Below are 24,086 nucleotides of genomic sequence, written 5' to 3'. Positions count from 1 at the left end.
CCCTCCTTACTACACACCTATAGAACAGCAATAATTTTTTACCTCCTATGAGTTAAGAAGCTTCCGTTGGCATGACCTGATCCATCACAGCCTGGAGTTGGGCAAGTAGGACCTTCATTTTTCAGAGATTTCCAAGAGAATGCAGATCCATTTAGAGTACCTTCCTTCTGTCTCCGAGCAGCTAGAGGACAGCCGGACGCACTGCGGTGAGAAGCGTATTTGCCACTAATATGTCCAAGTCCATCACAGCCTGGAACTGGGCACCTGAGAAGAATGGAAAATAAGCATTAAGATATATTTTTTTAAATGTACTGAGCGAGGTTTATCTGTCCATGCCATAAAACTGTCATAAAAAACGCATTTTTGCAATTGGCACAAAAAACTTGAGGTTCTTTTTGCATGTTTATATCACCCTCACTATGTAAATGCCATAACATTGCTGTTATACTGTTTGGGGGCATAAAAGGGGGTAATATTCCATGTGGGGGCCATAAAAGGGGCAATGTAATGTGGGGGCCATAAAAGGCTGCATCATACTGTTTTGGTGGCCATAAAAGAGGGCAATGTACTGTGTGGGGGCCATAAAACAGGACCATGTACCATGTGAGGAGGGTGTGGCTTAAAAATTTTCATTGGGACGCCCCCAAACATAATCTGTTCCATGTGAATATACCCAAATAGTGATCAGATGAGGTCCCAGTTCACAGATTGTTACCACTGGCTTTTGGCATATCAATTGTTTGGTGCGGTCTAAGCGACGGTTCAGCTTTACATCTCGCTTTACTTGCTGCACGTAATTGGTTTATTTGTAAAAACTGTTCTCTGAAGATGAAGAACAGGCCTGGTGTAATTCTTATGTAAAAAAAAAAAATGCTGATCTTGATTTTAATTGTCTGTAAATGCAGCGCAATTTTCTCCTAATATCCTCACCAGCAGGAACCTCCGAAAATTTATAAGAAAGCTGTGTGTTGCTACATCGAGGAACAAATTAGTAAATCCTCCGGGGAGAGAGCCCGCTCCTCTATCACACCTTTATGGCACTTATGCTACCTGCCTTATGTGCCTTCATACAACTTTTATTACATCTCTGCAATAGTATTAAATAATGTCAAACATCTGTCTGCTCCAAGTTAACCCCTTCCAGGATGAATGTGGATATGAAAGCAGAAAGGCTGTTTGTCGTCAGTTCTTCCCATTTGGGATAATTGTAAAGAGAAGGACTTGGTTTAACATCTGGTGTCGTGTATTTGAAGAATGATTAACACAGTGATGGATACTGAATTGCTCTTCTCTCAGTGGGTGGCAGCAGAGCTCAGCCTTCTTCCAAGCAGCCTGTAATACCCTGACAGAGCGACAGAATAGCTTCCATTCCAGAATGCTTAGCCCAACTGCTGGGGGTAACTATTGATAGAAGACCAGTTGCCTACCACCCAGTGACAATATGCACTTTGCAGCCACAGGAGATTATAAATATGTCGCTGTTGCGCAACACTTTTACCATAGTGACTGTTGCTCGCTGCCGATGGGAGCTGGGATTTAAATGCATTTCATTTTTCATTTCCGTCTCTGATCACCCTTGGTGTACACAGTTCTCCAAAGATGTAAATGCTTTTCAAAATGCTTTTCAAGGTGACACCCCCACAAAGGATTGGAGAATAACTTACAGATAAACGGAATATTCTATACAAAGCGATGGGTGGCTCATACAAATCTGAGTATGTTATTAGATGTCATTTTAAAGGAATAAAATCTATCTCAACTATATCTATACAATACTGTATCTATATCTCTATTTATCTATGTCAAATCTCTCTATTTCATATCAATTATCTATATCTTTCTAATATCTATCAATCTATCTATCTCATATCAATTATCTAATATTTATATCTCTATTTATCTACGTAATCTAATCTAATCTATCTATCTATCTCCTATCTCTATCTATCTATCTATCTATCTATCTATCTATCTATCTATCTATCTCCTATCTATCTATCTATCTATCTATCTATCTATCTATCTATCCATCGTCTATCTATCTATCTATTGTCTATCTATCTATCTATCTATCTATCTATCTATCTATCCATCTATCTATCTATCACCCTCATATCTATTTATCCAGTTAAGTCATATCTACTTATGTATTATACGCAGCCGACAAATCTGCGGCAACTGTGTGATGCCATCATGTCAATATGGACCAAAATCTCTGAGGAATGCTTCCAGCACCTTGTTGAATCTATGCCACGAAGAATTGAGGCAGTTCTGAAGGCAAAAGGGGGTCCAACCCGTTACTAGCATGGTGTACCTAATAAAGTGGCCGGTGAGTGTATATACCTACCTATATTTAATATTTTTATTACTACTAGCTATACAACTAATATCTATTTACCAATACAATTACTATCTATCTATCTATCTATCTATCTATCTATCTATCTATCTATCTATCTCCTATCTATCTATCTATCCATTCATCCACTTATTTAATACTTCTATCTATATATTTATCTGTCTAATCTATCTAATATGATTATTTAACTATTTATTATATTTATCACTGTATCTAGGTCCTCACGCCATAGGTCTTTCTCAAGATGGTCCTTATAACATTCTCAGGTGAGATAGACTTACTGTATGGTGTAAGGCTTGAAACTTTTTGGAATAAATCTGTTTTTTAACTGAGGTTTTTAGATCATGTCCTATTTTTTGTCCATTTATTTAAAATCCAAATAAATATAAGGAATTGCAGAATATCTGCGAAATCCAATGAAAAACAAGTAAAGCTTTATTAGTCCTTTCTCCTAGTATTGCACTGATATGGGCTAAACAAACATTTACTCTTTTTGCTGGATTTTCTGTCTATGTCCTGTCTTTCAAATAGATAAAAGATGGAAAGCTAGATAAATGACAATCATGTTATTGGAATAATATATACTAATTTAAATTCTGTATTTCTTTCTATAATGTTTCAATAGTCATTTTACTGTACCCGCCTTCTCCCTTACAGTGACTGACAACACTTGTATATATTTTCAGTCATTTGATGTCTAATTTGTGTTTTTCTAATGGAATTCATGGCCTTACAGTGATAAACCCCAAGGCCATGCTGTATCCTCATACTCATGAAGGATACTTTGTTAGGCTAATTGGCTATTGTCAGGCTAATGTCCACTAATGAAGAGTAATTGTAAATATGGCGGTCCTGCTGTGATAATCTGTAAGGGGGCGCTACAGATACATGAGAATTTTGGCACTGTTGGGGGAGTTTTGTTGATAGGCACAGTAAAATTGACTTGTACTTGGTCTGATAAGAAGGTTGCCTCCTTCTATTATCATATACGTCGGTGATGTAATTCTGATGTGTTTGCCAATGGCTGCCTGCAGGGCTTCTCAGTAATAGGTACAGAAAACAATCACATAGACTTTTCCACTGCAATCACTCTACATGATTTTGTCTCGTATAGATTCCTATATTCTTCTCATCACATGCTCGGGTTGTACTCACTTCATTAGCTCTGGGTCGTCCTTGTCATCCTTAGTGGGTGTAACTTTCATTCCGCTTTTCTTGGCACGAGGACAACCTGACAAGCTATAAATTCATAGAAGAGGATGTAATTACTGCCATATGCTCAGTTCAGATACACCGTACAACCTATTCCCAGCCTGTTCACCTGACTGGCCTCAGTCAAGCTGTATGGAGAGCGTGATAGCAAACAAACCAATAGAAGTGCCAAGTCCCCTGGGGAAATTATACACCGCGCTCTATGGATAACAATTAGGAACAGCATCAATTCATAAAGATGTTACTTGGAAGGATTTTACACAATGCACTGAAGATGTGGCATCTTAGAATGACATCAAAAACACATTTATTATCAGTATGGTTGTAGAATTTTACAACGAGCAGCTGGAAATTTTTTGGTAAAAACATTTTATTGTCCATATTTTTGAAGCATAAATATTAGAGCGCTATGCTAGTGATAATCCATAAGTGGCTAAAGTGACAGTTTTGTACATTGGAGAGCCCTAGGATCAGCTCCACTTACTAAATTGGAGGGATTCTACAGTGAAGGCCTTAGTCAATTTGAAGGGTTTTCTGGAAAAACTTTACAAGTGGCTCAGAATTGGTTATAAAAAAAGAAGCTCTCTGCTTCCATTACAAGGTTACTCAGGCCCCCTGCTGATCCCTCTCAACACACAAGAATTGCCACTTAGTCAGTCACTTGCTAAAGTTGGTCACTGCCGCTGCCAGTGATTGTTCATTTCCTGTTTCAAGAAACAGAAAGCAGTGGGTGACACCGGCACTGTCAGAACGGAGGAGGTTGGTAAGATTATTACTTCTCCTTTTATTATTTCAACCCATCCTGTTAAACCCAGCTGTTTGTAAGCATGTTTTATCCACCCAAAAAACTCTCCAACACTAAGGCCCCACGGGCCGTAATCACAGCACTAAAGTGGAAAGAATCGCTGTGTGAACGCATTGCGGTTCTTTCTGCAGCGCTTTTAAGAGAAAGTTCACAGAGTTTTCCTCTGTGGACTTTCTCTTCGGATTATATCTACAGCACTGCGTTTCTTTTCACAAAGTGGGCATGGGATTTGCATGAATCCCATCCCCTTTGCTTGCACTGTAAAACGCCACAATTTTTCCAGCAGCGTCCCGTAGGGCCCCGGCCTAAGGAGGCATTCACACAATGTAACGCGGCACTGATTATTGCACGATAACTCGCATAAGAATCGGCGCTGCAAAACAGAATCCCATTAACTTCAATGGGTTCCGTTTAACGCGCGACACACATTGAAATCCATGGGTTAAAAAGCCTCCCATTGAAGTCAATAGGATTCTTTTTTGCAGTGCTGATTCTTACGCGAGTTATCGTGCAAGGATCAGCGCGGTGTTACATCGTGTGAATGCCCCCTAAGGCTGGGGCCCCACATGACGTAAATGCTGGGATTTGCCCATTGTGGAAAAAAAATTGCAGCATTTTACAATCAGAGCAAAGTGTGATAAAAATAGTGCTGTGGACGCGTGGCGAATTCCAAAACTGGCACGATTTTGGAAACTGCAGCATGTCAATTATACCTACAGAATTTAGAGTAGTACTTCAGCCCTCCAACAGGTTGAATATCAAGAAAACTTTATTCCAATATATAATAAAGACACTTGTTCACACAGCATGTTGACAAGATACAGCTTCTATAATAGTACCCAAACATTTCAGTCCGCCATGGACTTTTGTCTGCAGGACTTCTGAGGTGCTGGGGAAATTGTGAATCCCATCCAGACCTTCCGGAAAAATACATGCAGTAGACACGTTTCGATTTCCAAAAAGGTTGCGGTTTTGGAAATCGCAGTACGTCAATTAGACATACGGAAACGCCGGCAGTTTCTCAATAGGTATATTTGAAACAGAACGTCCGTAGAGGAGACCTCTGCAAACTTTCTGTACAAACCATTGCAGGAAGAACCTCAATGTGTTGCTGCTGCGGTTCTTCTTGAAGCGCTTTTTTGCGGTGGGATGCCATGTAGGGCCTTAGCCTAAGTCTAAAACCCCATGTAGTGAGCCGCAGAGGTGCAAAAAGAGTTGGCAGAAAAAATGCAGAGGCAACACATCACAGTTTTTCCCTGCAGCGTTTTTCACAGAAATTCTGCAGAGGTTTCCTCTTTCTGCTTCAATTATACCTATGGGGAGACTGTCAGCATTTCCGTAAGTATAATTGACTTGCTGTGATTTCCAAAACCGCAGCGGTTTTGGAAACCACAGCATGTCCATTGCACGTATTTTTCCGCAAGGTGTGGATGGGATTTCCTAGAATTGCATCCTTCTTGCAGTGACTGTAAAATGCTGTGTTTTTTTTCCGCTGTATTTCCACAACGAGCAAACTGCAGCATTTACACCACATGAAGCCCCCTGGCCTAAGACTGGAGCCCGATGTTGCGTAAATGCAGCGTTTTACACTTCCTACAAAGTGGATTGGATTCTAGCTAATCCCATCTACACACTGCAAGAAAAAGTGAATTGTTTCCAGTGCATTTCTTTCCACAGCATTTTTTTTGTTGCACCTTGCTACGTGGAGCCTTAGCCTAAGGGTGCATTCACACTACGTTTACGGCAGCTTATTCTGAACGTAAAACACGTTCAGAATAAGCGGCGTATAAAGCAGCTCCATTCATTTCTATGGGAGCCGGCATGCGAGCGCTCTCCATAGAAATGAATGGGCTGCTTCTTTCACTCCGTGCAGTCCCATTGAAGTGAATGGGAAGTGCTGGCATATACGGCAAGCTCTGCTTATGCCGAGCCGTACACGCCGGCACTTCCCATTTACTTCAATGGGACTGCTTGCAGTGAAAGAAGCAGCCCATTCATTTCTATGGAGAGCGCTCGCATGCCGGCTCCCATAGAAATGAATGGAGCTGCTTTATACGCCGCTTATTCTGAACGTGTTTTACGTTCAGAATAAGCTGCCGTAAACGTAGTGTGAATGCACCCTAAGGCTGAGGCCCCAAGTTGCAGAAACACAGCTTTTTTTGTTGCTTTTTTGAGCCTAAGCAATGGGAAATATCTAGGAAGCTCTTAGGGTGCGTTCACATGATGTAACGTTCCGCGTGATCTGGCACGTATACGGCGTGTGAGAGTTTGCGCGCCGTAAACGCTCCCATTGATTTCAATGGTAGTTAGGATCGTATATGCCGCGTTATTTTGCGGCCACAAAATAATGCGGCGTATACGATCCTAACTCACATTGAAATCAATGGGAGCATTTACAAACTCTCATACGCCGTATACATGCCAGATCATGCGGCACGTTACATCGTGTGAATGCACCCTTATACTTCTACCGTCTGCTCAATCCACTCCTGACTGCATTTCCGCAACATGGGGCCTCAGCCTAGAATAGTTTTCACAATTCTTTTTACTGCATATATAATATACTTACTCTAGGTTCAAACTAGCGTTTGCGGACCCGTTGTTCAGGTCCACATGGGGAGCTGAAAGACGGAGCGCCTGGTCCCTTAAAAAGCAGTTATCCAGAGACACCTGCAGACCCCATAAACTATAATGGTGCCTCATTGGAGGACTTTTCTCTTTTCCGATTTTAGGTGTAATGTAAAGGGCTGATGTGAACCTAGCCTCAAGAGCCTGGATGCAATTTGTAGGAAAACTTTGCCCTGTGTGATTTTCTTACTTAAATCAGGATGGACCCTAAAAACCAAATACAAGCTGTCAAATCTGCTAATTCCCAGAGGTCCTTACCTCCGATGAGACGCATAATTCCCTGTAATGTGTCCGGAGCCATCACATCCTGGGGTAGGGCACCTGGAGAATAAAAGGGAGACAATTTGAAAATTGGGGAAGACATGGTATAGATATTACTTCTACCCTGGATGGTTCTCCAAAAAGATGATGGAAATGAAATTTTTAATGACAGTAAGGAAATTGTTAGGCACATGTAATGACACTGGCATCAGATCAGATCTATGAAACTTAAAGCGTTCATTCATGTCAGATCAATTTATTAATTTAAAGGTATTTCATTAATTATTGTAGAATGAAAAGTTCTGCCACTTTCTCATATGCTTCTTGTTTCAATCTTGGACTATAGTGTCCAGTATAGGCAACTGTCTGTAAGCAGCACAAATTCGCTGCAGAGAGTTTGCTACAGTGTTTCAGATCAGACCGAATTGTGGACTGTTCTCAGTATACATAAGACTGCAGAGATGCTTCATACAACAATCCGGCTGTTTATCCGGGGTGATAATGAGCAGATTCAAGGTGTAAATGCAGTCAGGATCACAGGGATATTTTTAGATGCACATTTATATTACATGAAGTAATGGAGGAGATCAGGGAACAGTTGTCACAGCCTCTGGAAATGCTATTGAACTAGCCTATCTATGGACACTAATACATAACACCAATCTTGTGCTGGGCATATTGATCAGCACCTGGTCTCATTGACTATTATTAGACAATATTGTCTTAATGAGCAGATTTTTTTTTTTCCACGGACTGTTTGTCAGTAGATAAAGAGACATTCTTTTTTTTTGGTCCATTTTGCAGAATGCCCATTAAAGTCTATTGATGCCATCCATGTGCTGTCCATATTTCACAAACCAAAAGAAAAAACACATGATCCATTTTCCACTGACGTTAAAAACAGATCAATCATGGACAGTACACAAAGTTCACAGTACACAGAAAAGAAGATCATGTGCTATTCATGATCAACACAGACAGCAAATGTCCATAAAAAACTGACACGTGACCTACTTTTATCCATTTTGTGTGACAGCTTTAGGTACGGTTCACACTACCGTTGGTGTACGCTCATACAAAAAAACAAAAAACGGACACCTATCATAACGAACAAAAAACAGACAGTAACAGATGGCTATGAGTTACTGTCCGTTATATGTCCATTGCCCATAGACCTCAATGTTTAAAAAAAAAATAAAAAATGGACACTTACTTTCTTCAAACGGACAGAAAAGTCCTGCATGTAGGCTTTTTTTTTGTCCGCTTGAAAAAACGGACATGATTGTAAACAGACACTAAAGTACACAAACGGACACTAAAGGACACAAGATAAAATCCCATTGAAATGAATGGATAATTACAAATGGACCCGCTAGTATCCATTGCTAAAATGTTGTATGGACAATAGCCACGGACACTGCTGAGCGGACACCAACGGTAGTGTGAACGCCCCCTTACTTTAATAACATTGTCAGGTTTGCAATACTAAAAGCAGCCAGCAGGAGGCAGGAAGATGGACATGCTCTATACTAGCTTGCTATATTTTGCACATGGTTTAATATATACTCGCCATCCATTCTGTAGCAAATAAGGAAAGCAGGGATTGGCAAAGGGTAGAGAGATTAGTTTTGAAGAAGCAAAATCTGCTTAGAGCTCAAATGCCAAACACTTGTACAAATCAATATGTAACGTCTCCATGTTGCATTTTTTCTGCTCTGGTGTAAATGACCCACAACGGCATTTGGTCAGTCTCAGCAGATTTTGACAAGCAGAAGGGAGAAGAGAGGGTTAAGTGGAAAAGGCAGTAGTAGCAGTTCAGCTCAGCGCAAACATACTTGAGATCAGCAGAGTGTGCAGCCATGAGGTTTCTGAGACTCTTGTCAGCAAGAGGGCAACCAGAAAGACTGAAAGAGAACAGATAGATAACTGGATAAGCCAAAATAAAAAAAAAAAAGAGGTGTGCGGGATAGTACTAAACAGCCTGCAAGCCAAAGCACTAAGGAGCAGTGTAGAGAGGTCTAACCTGCGGTGAGAGGCATAATTCCCAGTAATGTGTCCACTTCCATCACATCCTGGTGTAGGGCAGCTGTGTGCAGAGAAAATGCAATGTTATATATACAAGAAGTACAATCTATGGAAAGCTGGCTACGCCAACACCACTGGTGGCAATACGTTTGTTATCAGTTCATGGGAATGACATTTTTCCAATATATTTAATAATCCCTGTGCAGAACTGATATTGTCACACGTTGTCCTAAAGCTGAGTTCAGTGCATTGTAGACACTCGCATTAGATCTTCTCAGCTGTCTATATATATTATGTGTATAATACCTGCTAAGGTTGTAAGTCTTATAGATTCCTTGTGCACCCTGCTTTGGAGTGGGTGGGTAAAGAACATCAAGAAATGAGTCAGAATCTTAAAAGACGATTAGTAAGAGGAGAAGGGCAATATAAGCAACTTGGAATAACTCATGAATTCTTTGGTTGTAACCACAACTCTCCTACACACCTACAGTATCTAGGTCACACTGCCGACCACGGCTGTTGATTCATCACTTTCCAGGTAAAGACTAGGAACATTAGACTGCGCTCTATCATTTTATCATGTTTGCTTTGCTGCCACGCTGCCCAATATATTCATAGTCCTAGCTATAAGCTTTAAGCCACTCAGTCATTAGGTGCTCATGTCCACACACACCAAAATGTGACAATTTACAAGATATAAAACACATACAGATCAGGACAATGGATGCTGGTGAACAGCTTATGAGGGCGATATGACACTGACAAACACATAAAGACGTCTGTAGTCTACTCGTGGGGGGAGGGCAAGGCAGGTGGCGTTCAAGGTATAAGATCTTACATTACCATTTCAAAAAGTAGATTGTTCGGAAATTTCTTGGGTTAAAAGGAACAATTCCTCTACTTTCTACAACTGCTTCCAAAGGCCACAAACTGTGAAGCGTCTACTGTCAGACATACACATTCATAAAACTAAAGTTCTAGACTCTCTGCAAGACGTTTATATCTCTGAAGATATGACAGATGGAGCAGGAAACACCAATAATCCACAAAGCAACCTAGGAATCTTTGCAGGGCTTAGAAGAGTGACCAAAAACCAGTCGTTCGGGGTTATATCCATTTGTTCTTTTGATGAAACTTGTACCAGTTTGGCAATATAAATAAAAGGAAAGACGATAAGGACTAAGAAGATGAAATAAAGAATTGTGATTTCCATACATTGCGTTTCTATATCCTGAACTTAGAGACCAATACACCGGCCAGTAGTAGCAGCTCGGCCGCATTCAATTTTTGCAATTTTAGCAAGAAAGAAAAGGGGATTCGGGCAGCATTTTCAGCCTGCTTATACTATATCTATCTATCCAAGGACATGGGGTAAGTGTACGGTCAAGTGCCTAGCTATATTGTGGTTAGGATGAGAATGTGATATTTATTTCTGTATTCATATCCCTGCACCAATAAACTTTTCATATTTTTTACCCCAATACTAAATCTATCAGATCTATAAAAGTTGAGCACTAAAAAGGAGCAAATCACTGCTCCGGTGAAACCTCTGTATTTAAGCAACACTGTAAATCATACATTTCTGGGGAAGGTATCATCAAACCAAAAGTTTCCACCTACTTTAAGACTAATTTTAAGACTATGCCAGTATAATCTATGGCAGCCATATTGTACCACGTGAAGCTTTCCAATAACAGTGATTCTCTTGGTCTGAAAATACATTTCCACCGTTGCTACGTTTTTTATGCTAAGCAAAGGCTTGATGTAGAACTTACTCATTCAGGAGGGTTCCTGCTTTTTTTCCTCCATCGCCCCCTTTTGGACTTGCGCACCCCCCATCACGTATTGGCCGAATATCCCGTTGTGCAGCAAAATATCTGGGAAAATATTGGTTTCAAGTAAGTCCAACGGGAGGGCCTTGTTCTGCCAGATTTAAAATGTACCCTTTGTCTGCACAGAGTGGAAGCAGCAACTTTATAAACTGAACTAATATTCGTGGAATTCCCAGAATATTGAATATTGATTCAGTGCACAAAATGGCTACCTACGCAATATGTAGGCAATGAGAACACTTTAATGCAGGGGTGTACATTTGGTCAAATGGGGACCCTTTATGCATCTCAGGGGAACAAAGATACTGACTTACCTCTATGGGGCTCTAGGCTGGAGAAAGGATCTAAGAAAATAGAACGTTTTCTCAGATTCGCTCTCCAGCCTGGAGCCTACGTATCTTTCCATGGCATTCTTAGAAAGAAAAAACATATACTGTAGCCCAATGACTGTATGATGATTGTGCGGTAGACTGCAGAATCTTGTTTGCCTCTAGATGTCACCTGATCTCTTCTGATAGACACAACTGCTTAACAAGAGCACCTTAGACATTGAGTGGAACGCCAGTATTGCCAGTACACCCACTTACCTGCCCTCCCGACAAGAGTATGTCATGTGATAACTGGGTTCTTCAGTAAACTTTCACAGATTTCCCTACCTGCCAAAATGTGTCTGGCACTCAAACTATGCTATTGTGTCTGCCATACGTTAATAATTTACATTATATTCCATTTTACTTACGTCAGCAGCTCTTTCTTGCTGTCCTTGGAGAGAAACTTCAGTTTGAAATTGCTGAGCGTCACATCTCCGGGGTATTTACGGTCTTCAAAGTTCTCCTCCTGCATCTCTTGGTCGTCTGCTTCTGATGAAGCAAAAGAAGCTCCCGCAGGTTCAGACTTTGAAGAGAAGTGAAGTTCAGATTTTAATTCTTAAAGAACATATATTAGTGCTCAAAAGATATGGCAGCTAGAGTAGATTATGTGGCAGTGTCCCGTGGACCGAAGTAGTGCGTTTAACAACTATACTTCGTGTAGAATCCGATTATTCCCACCCAGTAAAGTCCCAAACCAACAAACGCACATCTAAAACGTGACTATTAATGTTACAAAATATAATGTAAAAGATTGCACAAGTGCGACCCTAGAGCGCAACACTCATAAGACCTGCAGCAAGGCCTGCACCAGAGATACAGCCGGGTTTGGCTATCTCTTTCCAACAAATTGCTATTATACTGTATATTGACTGAGGTTTCACAATCTCAGTATTTAAAGCGCAACTAAACTTTCAAATAACTTCTGATTTTCATTTGTGTCATTAATAATTATTTTATATACTTCATCCCACCTGCATTCCTGCCTTTTTTATTCTTTGCTTTTTTATTCTTTGCTTTTCTGTGCTTTGCTTTTCTTGCTTTTCTATTGAGAGCTGATCCCTGCTTCTCACTGAGAATGGTGGACAGGCTTGTGTGTAAGGCCAAGGCACCACAGCGAAACGGACTTCATGCCCTTATTACACATACCTGCGTAAGCGCTGGTGTTTTTAATATAGCATTGACATGCTGTGCTTTTTCACCGCAGATTTTTTCTGCATTGTGTGGATGGGATGAGCCAGAATCCCATTCACGTTGCAGGTACTGAAAAACGCTGCATTTTCGCAATATGGGGCTTCAGCTTTATGTAGGGAAAATAAATGGGGGCTCAATTCAAACAGTTATATTATGGGTGTTATTAAATGTAGAAACTTGCTTCCGGTGTCGTATGAAAGGAAATTCTACCCGCATTATTTCAAGAGAGCTTATGAGTTGAAGCTGTATTATCAGCTGGTTATAGCCCTGTAAATAAAACAGGTAGAACTGTAGAATCTTCTCTTTCATACAAGCAAGTTTCTATGTTTTATGAAGGCTGAGATATAACAGTATGAATTGACCCTCCCCCCTTATTTCCCTCAGATTTCAGACAGGCCCGTACACTGTACTTAGTAAGAAGCAGGGTACAGCTCTTAATAGAGCAGCAATGGAAGGAAAAAATACATGCATGATTTCCTAGAAATTTGTTAGTAAAGTATAGTATAAAAAGTATTAAAAATACAAATGTTGACAAAAAGCCAAAAGTTATTGGAAAGTTTAGTGACACTTTAACCCTTTTCCCGAATGCTTATACGGCTTGTTCAGCACTAGTAACATACTTCTTCAGGCTCCTCCTCACGTTGGCGATTTGGCTTGGTATAGTCAATAGGCCCATCCCAGTCATCTTGCCGAGAGGTCTGGCTGGACTGAGGTGAGGTCATAGTGCTACTTGTGGCACTGGTGCAGTTTTGGCGTTGGGACTGGTCTGGAGATTTCATACTGGGACTACTGCTGCAACTGCTGCTGCTGGGGAAGGTGTTCTCGCGTTTCCGATGCTTGTTCATACTCAAGTCCAAAGTTCCATTTTCATCTACTTCAATGTCCATAGACTATAAAGACAAGGACAGAAGAAACTGGGTAAGGTTTATGGGGCATGAGTTACACACTCAACAGTTGTGATTGAGGACATTAACCAAGATGGAAGAACAACTGGGGAAAGATGCTATGTATGAAAGTGTTACATTGATCTTCACAGACCATTATTGTGTACCCTATGTAATTTTCATAAGAAGAATGCAATGTATGATAACAAAGAGTAGGTACATCCCCTGATAAAGCAGATACTCACTTTACTTGGCAGGTCCTGCTGCTTAGTACTGAGATTCTCTGGCATCTCCCAGCATCGGGTGGAAAGATTTAAGATGGCTGTTGCTGCCATGTGTGCAGCCTCTGCATCATGGGTGTAGTCAAAGCCGGAGGAGGAAGATGAAGTGCTTTTCACGTAGCTGCTGGATGGACTGTGACTTGGGGAAGAGGCCTTTGGAAATGGTTTAGCTGTAGAGGAATAAACAGGTTACCATGTAGGAAGCATGAAGTTTCTGCTAACACCTAAATCAGGGGTAGGGAACCTTTGGCACTCCAGCTGCTATGAAACTACAACTCCCAACATGCTCCATTCACTTCCATGGGAGTTCTAAGAACAGCAGAGCAAGTATGCATGCTGGGAGTTGTAGTTTTACAACAGATGGAGTGCCAAAGGTTGCCTATCCCTGACCTAAAGATTCAATTAAAGGGGAAAGGAGTCAATTAAAGGGGTTGCTTCCTTTAGAGAAGGGATTGGCTGAGCCCCTTTAGCATTTAGCTTGTTTTATTGCATCCTATGCTCCTTAAAGAACAATTATGTGGCACAAGCAGTCTGTATATTATGTTGTTCACACTAAGAAAAGTGCAATTTTATTTTGCGTAAAATTTTCTATCACAAAATAGTTGACTTAATACAATATATCCTCAGCAAGAAAGTCCTGCAGATACCTAATGAATTGCATTATGAGCTACCTCGGCTGCTACGTATCTGATTTAAAGCTCCTCCTTTGGGAAATTTAAACAGTGGAAAGATTCATCTTCAATTTGCTTCTACCTCCTCCATGAAGTTTTACATTTAATAAATCTTTCCAGCTCAGATGGATTTTCAGTCAGTGAATTAGAGGAGAAGAGCAGTTCTGGGACGGTTCGTCGTCCTCGCTGCTTTGCAGGAATTTATTTTGTCAGTACAATTACCCAGAAAAATGCTCTGCAAATATTGCAAATGAGGCGATCTTATTCAGTGGGAGAATTATTTTTGCTGTGAAACAAATGACTTTTCCGTCAGTCCTAACCCAGGCTGTCAGCGCCACTTCGCCAATTTGGCCCGTAGCCAACGTCATCATTCTGTGTGCTGTGTGGGTTCAGCAATAAAGAAGTAAGTCCCATTGTGCTGCAATAGCTGAGTCGTCTCTGAAGCATGAACGCTTTTTACTGAGCAGCTGTGTCAGGATTACACAAGGATCTTGGAAAGTAGGATTAGTTAGAAGGGAAAGCCCTCTTGAGTCTACTGAGATCTACAAGCCGTTTTCCTAAACCTCCTCATATTCTTTGCAGTACTCTAGAAAGAGATTCTGATCGCATATGACAATGTTATACCTCCTTCCCTTACTTAAACCTTTTCATTTGTTCTTTCTTTCATATTTTCATATATTATTCAGCACTTTTACAGAAAGCTGGCTTTTATGTCTAGTTGTTTTAAAATAGTCTGTTGTTTCAAAGTTACTTTATATATATTTCTGGTGACAACCAACATGACCACCAGCTTCAAAGGGAGAGGTCATCCATTTTATTCACACAGCTTATTGACCTAGTTATCGCAGCATAATTTAGCACGTATTCCAATGCATTGCTACCTTATGTAGACAGTCTCTAGGTCTCTGAATGTAAGGCTGAGGCTCCACTTTGCGGAAACGCAGCTTTTTTTGTTGCAGATTTTGTTGCGTCTTTTTGAGCCAAAGCCAAGAATGGGTAGAGCAGAATGGAGAAGTCTAAGAACCTCCTATATATTTCCCATTCCTTTTGTAGCCATTCTTTGCTTTGGCTCAAAAAAATGCAACAAAAAAAAGCTGCTTTTCTGCAATGTGAGGGCTCAGCCTAATAGTTGACGGGATACACCATTCTATCACATATGGCGGACCATACTTACATTTAAAGGCTTTGGGTGAGGTTTCGCTTGTCTGAATCTTTGGGGCAAGCAAGCGTTTGCCGAAAACCTGAGCATCAAAACTTGCATAATCAAAGGTAACCTTGGAGTATTTCTCCAGTTCCTTGGCTAAATTGGCTCTTGGCGTTGCAGGAACCATGTTGGGCCTATAGCTGCCATACTGGGGAATCTCCAGCTGCTTCACAAAACACATGGGCCTACAAATAAAGTACAAAGTATAAAGACAAGGTTGAAGGATTCTATATATTCTGTACAGTGCTAGATGTATTAATGGTTTCCTTTATTCACAGTGATACATTTTGTAAAAATGATTCATCTAGGGTAGGGATCAGCAACCTTCTGCACTCCAGCTCATAGCATAGGTCATAGCATGCCTCCTTACTCTGCTCTTCTTGGAACGCTTGTAGAACTCAAAGGAGCATGCTGGGAGCTCTAGTTTCACAGCAGCTGGAGTGCCGATGGTTGCTGATCCCTGGCCTAGGGAGTTGAGTTCCCCCCATAAATATTACAGTATGTGGGTTCCCAATTATGGAGAAAGGCAGACAAATGTATACTAACATATAGCAACTTTCTAATGAGAATATGTATGGACTGACATTTAGGAAGGAAGTACCCTGACAGGCGTATCACCGGTGTATGACCTTCTTATATCTACAGAACAAAGACTTTGGTTTCTGCCTTACTTATCAAAAGGGAGGAGCATCCAACACTCCAGGCAAAAATAGATTTTTCCCTACATTTGTGAGATCTCAATGAACTGTGACATGACATCCTTATCTATTCCAACTATTTTCAGTGGTAAAGGGAAAATATCAAATATGTTTCACTGATATCCTATTATACTTGTACTATGTGGCTGCTTGACATGCACTATGGGATTGTACTACACCCAAGGCTAATCTTACCTGAGTATCCTGTCTGAGTTTGTATTATTTTTGGTGAGATCTCCAGGCTGTTGCTGTTTCTCGTGGGATCTGGCCAATTTTTCAGCTGCAGCAATGGGGCATCCAGATAAGCTGCAAAGAAATGAAACTTAGATCTTGGCTTATATAATGGGAATGATCATGTCTTATGTAATGGGAATTAATTGTTGGTCTGATAATGGAGGTCAGTACCTCCTGTGTGTGTTCCTATTGCTGTTAACATGGCCCTGTCCTGTGCAACCAGGGGTTGGACACTTGAGTACATTCTCGTGCATGGCCAGAACTGTAAAAACCAAACAAAAATGATAATAAATAACAATAAATAAATCTTTATATGCCACCAACATATTCTGCAGCACTGTACAAATCAAAAGATTCATGGACAGACAAAATGAGGCATTAGAGAGTAAGAATTCAGTTTACACAATAGGACTGAGGGCTCTCTTTGCAAGAGCTTACAATCTATAATGTAGAAGAGATGAGACAAAAGGTAGACATACTTATACAACGGACAGATCATTTATACAAAAACAGATACTATAATGTAATTTTATTACACAACTAAATAAAGCTGTATGAGCCGTCACCAACTAGAGTCCATTTCTGTGAAAGAATGATGGAACTAACTCCCTAAATATGGTTTATGGGTTGGAGTTAGCCTACACTTTTATTCTTCTTATTTCCTTTAGGCTGAAACAAGGCATGCAGATGTTTTTTTCCAGTTTTTGATGCATTTTTTGAGCCAAACCCGTGGTGGATACAAGAAGAATGAAAAGTATGAAGTGACCCATTCCTTCTCTTTCGTATCCTCTGCTGTACATCAACCTGCCACAAAACCTGCACATGTGCTATACTGTAAGGCTAAGAGAATATGGCAATAAAGGCAAGGCTAATGATGATGTGTCTTACTCTCTGGAGGGATCCTGTCTTTGTGTGGGCATCCTGAGAGGCTCCTGTGGTGAGGATAAAGTCCTGTTACATGTCCAGTACCATCACAGCCAGGAGTTGGACATTTGATTTCTCTTTTTTCAGGTCTTGCTGCATCTTGCAATAGAAACAACAATAAGAAATTATTACCCCAACATCAACTGTTGTATATTTTTATCTTTAGAATAGTTCTTAATTCTGACCCGTGGGTGCTGTTCTTACACTCAATATAAGCCCTACATGTGACTATTGGGTCAGGAACAGACAGTGTACAACGTAAAACATTGTATGGCTTCTGTTAGTAAAACTGTAACTGATCCAATTGTATATGAATTAACCATGTGTTACTCTAATGTCTCAATGTACTCTGTGGTTGGAATTTATCCATGGTTTATCCATGCAGCTACTTATCTCTGTACATCTCCAATGTCATACAGAGCTACAGGAGGACTATTTCTTTTGGATTCTCTATGACTCTAGTTATTATATTGGATATCATATTTTGAAGTATAAGGAAGAATATCTCAATAATCTAGTGTTGTAAGAGGCCACACACAGCACCCTAGGTGTTTTATAGTCTACTTCTTTGATTTTATTGATTCAATTATAAACTTTGATAACTTTACATTACTTTGATGAAACACAAATATGCAATATGATATATAAAACCATATTCACTTTGTTAAGGTGATGGACAAAGTTAAAAGACTGTATAGGTTTCCTTTCAGCGATCCTGCTGACAAAGTACATTAAGATCTTTAATAAAAGTTATGTTCATTCTGTTTCAGCAAAATTATCCCCTTCCACCGTTCAGACAAGGAGAGTCAAATACTAAATTTGCTATACTGAGATATAGAAAAATTTCAGGACAAAGCTGAAAATGACACAGGGAATCAATGGGTGAGATCGTTTTCCCTTTCACATTTGGCTAATCTGTTTCCGGTAAACCAGCAGACAGCCACAAAGAGATTATTTTACACTGTCGCAACACTGCTGGGAGAGTCATATTCTTAAAGCTTTCAGATGGATAAAGGAGAGGAAGCGGAGAGGGAGAGCTAGCTTGTAAATTGCTTATGAAGCAGAAAATTTTGCTTATCACCCTTGGCAACGGCATAATGAACTTCAATCTGCAGAAATACGCAATGTACTTTTTTTTTTTTTTTACCTTTTTGCAAATGTGTTAACATCTACAGATAGGAAAGCTGATTTTTTTCAGGACATATTTTTTCAATGTTGGTTCCAAGCGGTTCCAGTTGAAGTACGGCATCTATAATCTTACTTTCTGTATATTTAGTGTGCACTAGATATTCATTGCCAGATTTATCTCACTTCACCCAAAATAAATAATATCATCTAAGCTGTCTCTGTTCATTCTAGCATCAGTTTTGCATTTTACTCAACTATTCATGAGTTCAACCACATACTAATACTTCATATTCTTGAGTGGCAACTCATGCCCAACCTCCCTGACTTAGTTCTATTCTAAATGGGAAACACCTTGTGTATATCTGACTAGTGACCTCACTCTATTAGTCTAAACCCGACAACCTTTAAAGGGAGTCTACCATTTCCCCCAAATTATTATTATTTATTTCTCTTAAATGCAGTGATAGATCATCCTCCCATTGCTATGACATCAGCCATACTACTTGAGTAGTAAGAGCAGTGCTCCAGGGAGCTGAAGGCCTGTCCACACTACACCAACTCATTTCTCCAAATCTACAAAAGTAACATACATAGCAGAGGTTTGTTGTTTCTTAATGTAATGTTTTGGGTAATGTGGTAGTAACAGTAACAGAATATGCTTGTGGGAAGTGGTAGACTTCCTCTAACAAATAGACTTTATACCCAGTATGTGTACATATTCATACATATATACAGTGACATTGATCTCTGATGACTTGTCATACTCATATAGCAGCCTATGTGAAGCTTATCTGATAGCTGCAGACCTGAACATAAGGTTTTACACATCTTACACCTATTTAAGTCTATGTTCACATCTGCGTCAGAGTCTCTGTTTGGAGACTTTGTTGCAGTGTTTGTCGAATTGGTAGATGAGAAAGTGTTGCAAGTCTGACATTTTGTCTAGGGGTTTCACTTTAAAAGAATGGACTCCTGATTAATTCCTTTATAGTCGATGAGGTCCATAGGACACCGTTGGTTTCTGCTATTTTAATTTGTGTGTCAGTTGTTGTGGTCCTCCAACGGACCAGAACAATGGACATATTGGTGAAGATGCATAGGGAGGACTGTTCAACTCTCCTGATGTGTCTGTTATAATTATTATATGTCTGTACAAATATTTGTATTCCCATGAAACAAGGCCAAAGCCTCTTTTCTGTGAATTTTGTGTTGTTCTGCCCCTCTGTTAAGGAAACATAAGAATCAATAGACTGTGTCCCTACATAGAATGGTATTGCCAGCACTAATCAGACAGTGTTATTGGTGTGCAGGAACATGCCAGTTTGACAAGGGGAATAATAACACCATGTCAATTTATTTCTACATTTCCAGGAGGAATAACATAGGAACTACACAATGTAAAACTCTAAGAAAAGATGCTCCAAAATTGTTACTTTGCTAAGTAGTTAATAAAACAGACACAATGAGAGAGCTAAGTGGTCCTCCTTGATGAAATATATGATCTTTATATATGTACAGTGGCCCCTTATTGGTGGACTTACAACAGTTGGCTGGGAAATTTGTATTTAGGGTATAAGACAACATTCCATAATATAATGATGTTGTAGCCAGGAGGTGAAATATAACAAGAAAACACATTTACCATAAAAGCTTTTCCTCATTGTGTCAATCGACCGATTTTGCTTTTCTTCAGTTTGGTAATTCTTAATGTTGTCTGTTGTTGATCTGCTGTGTTCCCGAACAACTTTAACTTGTTCAGCCTTCAGAGCTATCGCTTGTTCTAGGAGCCCAAGGTTGCCCCGCGTCATCATGTCATACATTTCAGACTCATCTGTTACAGCCGATTTTTGAGAATGGCTATCATCATCTTTATCGTCATCTGATCTGACCTCCACAATGACAGAATATTCAGGTTTTGGGCTAAATTGTCCTTCACAGTGGGTTTTCGGGGAGTCCTGAGAAGCATGTGGGGCATCTTGGCTCATCATTTCAGAAGGGTGTTCCTCTGCTTCCTCATCATCATCCAGATCATCATCATCTTCATCATCCTCGTCAACATCATCTTCATCCTCTTCATCATCATCTTCATCTTCCAAGTCCTTCTTGCAAACCTCTTCACAGTGTATGTCATCTCGAGGTTCAAGACATGACTCACTGCTGGGCTCACTGGTGACTTCAATGACTTCTTCAGCATCTTCTGTCTGTATGATGATCTCTTTGTCACACACCTCTTCTTCTGCTGCTTCTTCAACTTCCGGCTGGACAATCTGCACTACGCCAGAGCTTGGTTTAGGGGTCTCCAGTTCACTTTCTGGCAAATGTCCCTCTGAAACCAATGTTTCTTTTGCTATTTGGCCCAAGTTTAAGAGAGAATTGGCAATGATTTCTTGGTAACTACTGTAAGTGGCTTTTGTGGGAGTCTCGTCACTTGTTGGAAGTTCTTCATACGTTGTATTAGCAGGAGAGCTTTCAGCTGTGGCAAAGGGGAAAAGAGGGAAAGAAGTTTTATGTTCTTTCTGCCTGGAGTTACTATTCTGTGAAATATATATCTTGTTATTCAAAAGCCCATTAACATGAAATAGACCTAAGCATTATTTAGTGACTATGGGGTAGCCTGTTTGGTATTTTTTTAATTACTTTTCTAAATAACTATTAAAGTGACAAGAGAAAGAGGTAAACTGTATATTATATAACTGTTGGACATCTTTAACTTCAGCAGTTTAAGAGACAACCGTTAAGATGAAAGGTATCAGTAGGTGTTGTAAGGGTGTGTGAGGTGGAAACCAATGACTTGAATTCTGCTTTAGGCCCATGACAAATATCAATTTCCACTCAACTGATTGGAATTATAGATATATATTTCTAATATTGAGCAGGGTTTTTAATATTTTTAATATTTTAATACTAATGCAGTACCTTCTCTAGGCTCTGGACTTAGAGATTCCTTAAGCCCAGGGTTCTCAGACTCCTCTTCAGTCTCCACCAATGTTCCTTCGGAATCCTCAGTACCAGACTCTTCATCCTTCACCTCTGTGTCCTCACTTCCATCACTGTCCATATTGTAGCCCTCATCCAGGGCCAGCTTGAGAGGATGTGACTTCCTCTTTGATGCTGGGTGTTCAGCCTCTGTATCTTGGACCTTGCGTTTACGGGCCAAGGGACAATTTTGTAAACTGCAGACGGACAACAACAATTATGTTATTTTCACTGACCTGTCCACCTGCTATGCCAGTATAAGAACAAGTGATGAAGACTTGCATCTTGCAAGAACATCTTCAATTTACCTTCTATGTCTTGCATACTTTCCACTGATGTGTCCTGAGCCAATACAGCCTGGGGTGGGACAGCTTTAAATGGTACAAACAAGATACAAAAACACTTTAACTATATAGCAATATGCAATAGTTTTGCACTCTCTTCCCTGTGTTTCTACTTATTCTGTATCTCAGTCGAATGATGAACCATATAACCTGGCCTCCAAGTGCTTGAAAACTAATGAAACACTTCACCTCCCTTAATTAATTGAGTGCTTCATTATAGTTTTATAGCGTATGCTTAATTAAAGATTTGTATGTGCACGGCTACAGAGTCAGACTCCTTCACTTTCTACATTAACTCTGTGACATAAAAGAAGGAAGACATTTATAGAATTCTGTTTGACAGTGGTCAGAGAGGATTACAACTTGGGCCCGCAGGTTCAAGACATGTAAATTGTAATTTTCCTTCTTTATAACACTATGTGTATGGCTACTAGAATACCAAACTGTGAAGAGCGCAAAAAAACATACAGTGTAAGGCCTATGTTATCCATGATTCTGATCTGCAATGGTGAAAACATGGTGTTGTGACATCGGAACTGATGCTTTGTTATAATCAGAAGCCTTCAGTTTTGCAAGCCTGTAGACATCAGTCACACTAGGCAGTTCATTATTGTAGATTGTAAATGGAGCAAGATAATTGCTTGTGATGGCGGTATAGGAAACAAGTGTTAGAAGCAGAGACATTATAGCTATAAAAAAAAAACCTGCGCTAATATATAATTTTTTCTTAAAGTGCATATGTTGGCAACACAGTGGAAGCTGCCAATTTCTTGCTGATCTTATATTTATGAGGACAGAGCCTACGGATTCACTGAATTCTAAAAGTGGTTTTATACCAATATAGGATGGAGCAGAAACGTGAGAACAAAATACTATAAAAAAACCCTTGATACTGTTTCCTTGGCTTATTTGTCCAGTTTTTCATTGAACTGTGTTGTACATTGTTAAGATGCTATGAAGGTACCATGACCATGTTACTGTTATTGTACTGCCTTAATAAATGTAATTACACTTTAAAAGATAATAAAATATATATTTTATTTCATCAGGTCCTTAGGACTTACCTCACTTCCTGTCCAATAAGCTCAACTGGGATACCTGTAGATACCAAATTAGGTATGAGTTACCCAAATGACATACTGCTCTAACATACGGATTGTACCTGTTTCGTATACCTTGTGATATACAAATGTATTGACAGTGTGACCCTCATACCCAAAAAAGATTGAGAACATCAATTCCGAACCTTTAGAAGAGAAGGTCTTCACTACAAAGTAGACATTAAAACATCCCAACACAAAGGAAATCATGTCAACCATATTCCTGTATCTTGATGAGATATATAGTCTACTGTATCTGATGTTTCAATGCCCTGACAACAATGCAGTGGTCTTCATGTAAGTTTCGCTGAGATTACTGCAGATCTGATCTGTGTTGTTCTCACAGCGGCAGCATGTGTGTCCCTGTATCTCATACTAGATACGCTATTAGCGCTGGCCCCCAGAGACCCCTTCCCCACATTGCTCTCTCAGCTGCCTTGACTACATTTGTAAGTAATTAAGAGCTTTCTAAAGTTCACATAGATAATGTTAATTATAAATCAGCATTGATGCATTTTGTGAATGAACCTGTGCTGTGTGATGTCATGGACACAAAGGAGCGGGGAGGGATAAGATCTCACCTCGGATTTTGGATCGTGTGCGGGTCCTTTTGTCGTCATTTTCTACATTCATCTGGAGTAAAAGAAATTTGAAGGAAATGTTAGAGAGCCCTTGTGATATGAAGTGCAGAATCTGTAATGTTCTGAAGTCATTTACCTTCACTTTAGGGATTGTTAATGTCATACAAAGGATTTCATAGGTGACATATATAAAGGGATGGAAATCCTCATGCAGCTGCTATGGGGCCAATCTACAAAGAGGCCAACTATCCCCCCTACCTAAATGTATTGCGGATTATAAGTCTTTCTGTTTTCCTATATATTCCTACATGAGCAGCCATAGTTGCAAGAAACCAGCGTTAAAGGGAGTCTGTCAGCAGTAAATTGATTATAAACCA

At 39.9% G+C, this 24,086-nt stretch overlaps 1 protein-coding gene across 5 annotated transcripts in view; it reads right to left on the bottom strand.

Moving 5' to 3' along the window:
• Positions 1-24,086, bottom strand: part of MYT1 (myelin transcription factor 1) — a 58,823-nt gene that overhangs the window by 7,233 nt on the left and 27,504 nt on the right. For 2 of the 5 annotated variants that reach the window (XM_075276965.1, XM_075276969.1), the window contains exons 3-20: positions 23,710-23,761; positions 23,093-23,126; positions 21,993-22,055; positions 21,625-21,881; positions 20,351-21,181; positions 17,545-17,679; positions 16,828-16,918; positions 16,618-16,728; positions 15,695-15,909; positions 13,814-14,019; positions 13,305-13,574; positions 11,862-12,016; positions 11,066-11,167; positions 9,289-9,351; positions 9,101-9,169; positions 7,263-7,325; positions 3,515-3,598; positions 43-264 (exon numbers count right to left, since the gene is read on the bottom strand). In XM_075276965.1, the coding sequence (XP_075133066.1) occupies positions 43-264; positions 3,515-3,598; positions 7,263-7,325; positions 9,101-9,169; positions 9,289-9,351; positions 11,066-11,167; positions 11,862-12,016; positions 13,305-13,574; positions 13,814-14,019; positions 15,695-15,909; positions 16,618-16,728; positions 16,828-16,918; positions 17,545-17,679; positions 20,351-21,181; positions 21,625-21,881; positions 21,993-22,055; positions 23,093-23,126; positions 23,710-23,761 (3,023 nt within the window). The remainder of the gene's footprint in view (positions 1-42; positions 265-3,514; positions 3,599-7,262; positions 7,326-9,100; positions 9,170-9,288; positions 9,352-11,065; positions 11,168-11,861; positions 12,017-13,304; positions 13,575-13,813; positions 14,020-15,694; positions 15,910-16,617; positions 16,729-16,827; positions 16,919-17,544; positions 17,680-20,350; positions 21,182-21,624; positions 21,882-21,992; positions 22,056-23,092; positions 23,127-23,709; positions 23,762-24,086) is intronic. The other 3 variants (XM_075276967.1, XM_075276966.1, XM_075276970.1) reach the window with 3 other exon arrangements.

The sequence above is a fragment of the Leptodactylus fuscus genome, chromosome 6, assembly GCF_031893055.1.
Source record: "Leptodactylus fuscus isolate aLepFus1 chromosome 6, aLepFus1.hap2, whole genome shotgun sequence".
NCBI classification, from domain to species: Eukaryota; Metazoa; Chordata; class Amphibia; order Anura; family Leptodactylidae; genus Leptodactylus; species Leptodactylus fuscus.
Note: the sequence above shows the minus strand (reverse complement) of the source record. Positions and strands in the feature narration are given on the sequence as shown.